General features: G+C 37.5%; 1 protein-coding gene across 1 annotated transcript in view; it reads right to left on the bottom strand.

Annotated features, from left to right (window-relative positions):
- Positions 1-900: 900 nt before the first annotated feature.
- The window catches only part of SEMA3A (semaphorin 3A), a 169,637-nt gene continuing 164,537 nt past the window's right edge, over positions 901-6,000 (bottom strand). Inside the window, exons 17-18 of the mRNA XM_062597623.1 lie at positions 2,750-2,892; positions 901-1,356 (exon numbers count right to left, since the gene is read on the bottom strand). Coding sequence (XP_062453607.1) covers positions 901-1,356; positions 2,750-2,892 — 599 coding nt within the window. The remainder of the gene's footprint in view (positions 1,357-2,749; positions 2,893-6,000) is intronic.

The raw sequence follows: 6,000 nt of genomic DNA, 5'->3' as shown, positions 1-6,000 counted from the left end.
TGAAGTTACATGTCATATAGACTATTGGGATAGAGGGGAGGAGGCTAACTGCAGTGTGACTAGCTCCCCTCAAAAAGTTTCCAACAAAAGAGTAAAGCAGCTCATAAATGGAAGTTGTCTTTTTGCCTCTAAACCAGTAATTAGAAAGTACAATAATTCTAAGACAAAAAGTCTAATCTATTTTAGAAAAGAGCTAATGTTTGCTTCATATTTGTCATGGTACATTTAAATTATAGTTTTAATAAAATACATCTTTAGATCAAAGCTGAAAGAAGTCATCAGTAGTAGGCCAGTGTGCTCCACAGTTTTTGTTCTTCTGGATGATGGATGGCTGACGTTGTTCAGATTTCCACAAACAATCTCATTCAGTATTGTTTTCCTCTTCTAGTTGATATAAACAGGAGAACTGGTAGACAAAACAAGAACAAAATCCTTGTGTCCAGTCACATGTTTAGATGTTCATCAGCTTAATGAGTTCATGCAGTTTTATACATAAGTCTAGGAATGGTAGTGCTGATGATGAAAGGTGGGTTTTGTTTTTCTTTCCTTTAAGATGACAGCATGAAATACAGCATTTTGTTTATATCTTAGGCAAAAAAGAAAGCAAAACCTGCCTGCTGAACACTTGCAGAACTTTTTGAGCAATAAGCTAGGTCCAGGTGAATATTCATCCTTGAAACTCTGTTTGTTCTGGTCTTAGACTTGGTGCAGAGAGGAAGAATTTACTAGGAAAGTTAGAAATTGCTTCTTTTTTTTTAACCTAGTGGAAATTGTTTGAGTTTTCCACTCTTGTAAACATCCACATAATGCCATGAAAAAGTTCATGTATATTGCATTTTTTTTCCAGTTATCTGTCTATACAAGTTTCTACTTGGATGAGGTTCCTAGAGGTAATGTAGATCAGACACTCCGTGGTGCCCTCTCAAATTCATGGGTCCTCCTGTTCCTACCTTTTTTATTCTCTTGTAGGTGCTTCCACTTATTTGTATTCACCTGCGCATTGGCAGGCCTTTGCCGACGTTGTTTGCGGTCTCTTTTCCAAACCTGCTCACAGAACTCATCCATTGTGTTGAGGTTGGGGTGATTGATTAACTGCATGAAGTCTCTATACCAGATTTTTTGACTGGGGGTCATACTATTGGTGGCATCCTTGGTCTTGGAAGTATCACCATCTTCTTCTTTATGGAGTAGCTCTTCCAGGTGATCAGTATCAATCACTTCCAGGGTCACTTTGAGCAGAGTTTGCATGAAGCCATGCTCCACAGCATGACAAAAGTAAACACCAGAGTCTCTCCGTTGAAGACTTCGTAGCAATAAGCCCTGCTCTGTCCGTATCATCCGATCATCCACTTTTATCTGTATTGGAAAAAGGGAACATTTCAAAATTTAGTTTTTATAAATGTGTAGAATTATCCTCTAATCATATTAGTTTCTTAGTGCAATCCCTTTTAGTCGGTGAAATCTAGCTCCCCCCCCCCAAAAAAAAAGAAAAAAAAAAAGGTTGTGTTTTGGCAATCATCTGTAGTTATGAAAGGCTCAAAACACCCTAGAAAAATTATAGATTTGCTGCAAAGAGACTATAGACGACTAAAGTTTTGCTCCTCAGTCCCTACTACTGCTGAGCAAAGACCCGTAACAACTCTCACAGGTATTTACTAGCAGATGATGCAAACCTATAATGATCAAAGTAAATGCATTTGACTATTACAGAGGCCATGCTTGCCATAATGTTTTAGTCAAGCCCAAGTCTATACCTGGGGAAGGTAGATTCTCTTCCTGTAATGTTCTTTACTACAAAAGCAGGATTAAATCTCAAAATTTTAATATTCAACAAACAGCTGTTCAAAGTAATATTTTTTTTGAATTAATCAATATTTAGGAATACGATTTCCTCCTTTGACTGCACATGAAGCTGTGGAGAGAAGGGACAGACACCTGTTTGTTGCTCTCTTCACCATTAAGTTGTTTTAAATAATTTACTATTTATGCAAGTACAGCATATAACAAAAGTATATAAAGCTGTTAAAGTAACTAAATAGTTAGTATATGGCTTAGGAAAAAAAAAGTCTTCAGAGTAGTTTGGGTATGTTTTCAAATACTTCAGTGTGATGAGTAAGTTTTTGTTTTCTAACTTGATGTCCTTACCTACTAGAAAGCAGATTATTCTCTACTAAAAGACATGTGTGACCTAGCTTGACTGTCGCATGGCTTGAGAACTTGAGTGAGCAATAACGTAAGAATTTTGGTGACAAGAGGAGGAGAAAAGCAAAGTATCAGCCTGGTATAATACAAGCAGCAAAAGTCAGTGGTTTTGCCCCTGTGAATATTGTTTTTCATGCAAAATATTCACACAAGCTTTCATAACCTTTGGGTTCATACAGTTCCCAGTTCTTCATTTTATCTCTCTGTCTTACAGAGACTCTGTTAAGTCTTACAGCATGTAACACACAGGGAATGCTGCTGTTGGTCTACCTTTCAGATACACAGCATAATAAGAAGAATTAGTTTCCCCCTCCCACCTCCCAGAGAACAATTTTCAGGTCTTTGAAACATTTAGATCCAATATAAGCCTTCTGTGATGGTTTTGGTGTCACTTAGATAATATGCTAGCTTTCGCCAACCGTCTGAAAAGGGGAACTGAGGCATATCTGAATGGAAGAGCAAACAATGTGCTTTGCTGAAAGGGACTCGGATTCAAGTAGATCTTCAGAGAAAAGAGTATTTGCATCTCTCAGATTTTCTACTCTACCTCTTCTTTGCGGTCATCATTTTGTTTCTGGAATTGCCAATAGACTATAGCACGCTGTGATTTTGGACTGCACTCCAGGAAAGTGCTGCTATTCTCTACTCCATAGATTATCTTTTCCTCCAGAGTCTGGCCACTTGGATTATCTGTAAAGCAAGCCAAAAAAAGAGAGAAAAAAAAATAAAAAGAATCAAAATGGTCAGGAAAGAAAAATCTTAATCGATTTTTTTTTTCTAGAAATTTGAGTTTGGAAGGTGTTTCAAGATAAAAATCTAATAAAGAAATTTCCTCAGATTGTTATATTCTTGGAAAATCTCCATCAATATTCCTATCTTTGTAAGCAGTTGTAAGGTATTATTTATTTATATATTAAAATCTTAACAGTTGTTAACATCTCAATATGTGAAGTTAATGCTTTTCATTGCGATTTTTTGCAAACTTCATTATTATTCATCAAGGAAAACTTCTAGGACACAACAAGAGTTTTTAATAGCAAGCTGTATGCAGTGAGAAAACTCATGGTATAGTTGCAGAATGTCTATAACGATCCCTCCTGGGCTCTATGATCATAGTACTTCAGAGTAAAGTAATAAAACGTGAAGCTATTTAAAGTAGTATAATGTGTTTAGATTATATGGCATAGCAGTTTGCTGAAGCTGTTAATGACCAGGAATAATGTTTTTGAGGAAACAATCTTCAATTAATCATTTCCTCTCATACTGATATAATTTATGGGTATGTAATGAGGTTAATAAACCAGACATTATGGGAGGGGAAAAAGAAAGTTAAATAAATTACTTCCTTTTGTAACAACAATATTTTGAGATATTCATCAACTTGCTGGAAATATCACATAGCTATAGGACTTATATGGCATTTGATTCTTCTCCAATACCGCAGAGGCAGTAAGGCATCATATTTCAACTCTCCACCTTAGCTCTTTAAAATGTAGTTATGGATTTAAGTGGCAACAGTACAATAATCCTGGAGAATAGCTGAGGAGGAAGGGGTTGGTAAGCTGTTTAACACCATGTTGATCCCATGGAGTTTCTGCCTCTTTGCCATTATTTGCCATTCTTTCTATTTCCACTTTTGATCTTTAGCATTGGAAATCTTTCAGGAACCTCCTTTGATATGTTATAACAGGAAAATGATGTCTAATTAAAATAATCTCAGAGAAGTCTTTTGTCAAGGTTTGTTTGCTTTCACTATGCCTTTATCATTTTGGCCATGTTGTTTAGCAAACACAGGCTGTTTGCTAGGCTACTAAGTCAAAGGTAAAAATAAAATTGAGTTCCTGGCTGCTGTTGACATAGCAATCATATTTTTCTATAACGACATTCAGCCCTGAAAAAGGATGGGAGGAGGGATGGGGATAGGATAGGAACTGGTGCTTGCCCATTTCTCAGTAATGAAGCATCAAATGGCCTATAAACACTAAACAAATAGGGAATGGGTTAGCTTGCTTTCCTCTGCTGGATTGTGAACCTTTCCAGCAAGCAAGTGGGGTGCTAAATAAACAAGTAAATGAAGCAACATATTTGGAATCTCTCAAAAACCACATCCCTATGAAGAACATTGGTGCAGCTGTGGGCTAGGAAGGTGGGGAATGATGGAAGAATGAATGCGTAGAAAGAAAAGTAGGAAGAGAAGGATAAGACTGCAGGAAGAGAAGGTAGCCAGAGGTACCAATGGAAAGCTTTGAGACAGAGCCTGGGCAAATTTTTGTCAACAAAATGGAGGAACTGGAAATGTGTAAAGAAACAAACTGAGTATGACCAGGAGTGATAAGACAAAGACTGGAAATGGAAATGATTGTCTGATGACTCACGAGTCCGGACTCAACAGCGTGACCTGGGCATCGTGATTCCTCTTAGATGTTCTGATTGAGGAACAGAATTCACACTGCTGAATAGGCAGCCAAAGACCGCATACAATCAACTAGAAACAGTTCAAGATCTGAACGGGGATTCACAACAGGCAGTGCATGCAGGGCTGTGATACATTAGACAGACAATAGGAAATGTCATACGAATGATGTTACTGAAAATTCCCCATTTGTAGTCTGCGACACATGTTACTGCTCCAGCTATGTTCCATGAAACTGAGATTTACAGACTTTCAGGATAAAGGATGCAAACATACAGATTTTACTTTTGGGTTCAAGCTCTTTTTTCAATTCCTCTCTCCCAGGCTCCATTAATTTTTCATTCGTGGTTGCAGAATGGCCTGGATTAAACAAGAGCAATCTGACAGCTGGGATGGTCCTGTTGGAAGTAGAACTATGGAGTCAGTCTCCTTAGCCTAAGTGGGCTTTGAATCCTCCTCTGCCACATCTTACACAACTGATTTAAGTGGTAGGTTATCAGTTCATCACAGGTGGTTTGCAGCACCACTTGCCTTATTTCACTGAACACAACACAGTCAAAGTGGATTATACAGGAGCAGAGTAACACTGGGCTCATTAGAACCAAGGAGACAGCCTTCTAGACCCTAACTATTATTGTAAAGGACAAATATAGATATTTCTTTGACAAAAGTCCTATTGCCCATGAACAGTAGCATAATTTTAAGTATGTAGGGATATTTCTGCCAGAAATATTAAATATCTAGAACACCTTGGGTACCTAAGAAGCTAGTCACATTTTTCACAGAAATTGTCTTGAAATTGGGTTCCTTGATGCCATTTCAGACTTCTGAGTGTTTTGTTGGATCTGGTCCATAATATCCTAGTCTGTTAGAAATCACCATGGAAAGTGGTAGAAGCCCCTTTAAATTTGTTCACAGGTCTAGAAAATATAGTACAGGCAACAGTCATGCAATGAGCGGAGGATTTAAGAGACCCTTCAAATTCCATTTCCATGATGTAAGGTAGCAGAAGGCAGAACCAGAAATGACTATAATGTTCACATAATGTTGAGCACACAAAATACAAGGAAGTAAGTAGAGTGATGGAATAATGACAGCATCAGAAAGGACTCTGGGAGTTACAGAGAGGCCTAATAGAGACTGGGAGGAAGGATGAAAGTCTGTGAAGTTCAGAAGAGCAGCTGGAGGAATTAAAAACTAGAGTCATTACGTTGGTTATGAAATTCAAACCAAAATGTCTGTCTGAAGCTGTAATTTCCAAAGTGAATTCAACAGCAGTATCAATCTATTACTTTGATAAATATCCTTTAAATACTTAACTTCTGACACAACTGAAGAAGAATGAATTGTTAAGTAGTCATGCCAAAATTGCCTCACCGATTCTA

The sequence above is a fragment of the Rhea pennata genome, chromosome 1 (assembly GCF_028389875.1).
Source record: "Rhea pennata isolate bPtePen1 chromosome 1, bPtePen1.pri, whole genome shotgun sequence".
Lineage (NCBI taxonomy): Eukaryota > Metazoa > Chordata > Aves > Rheiformes > Rheidae > Rhea > Rhea pennata.
This window is presented reverse-complemented; position numbering and strand designations above follow the sequence as displayed.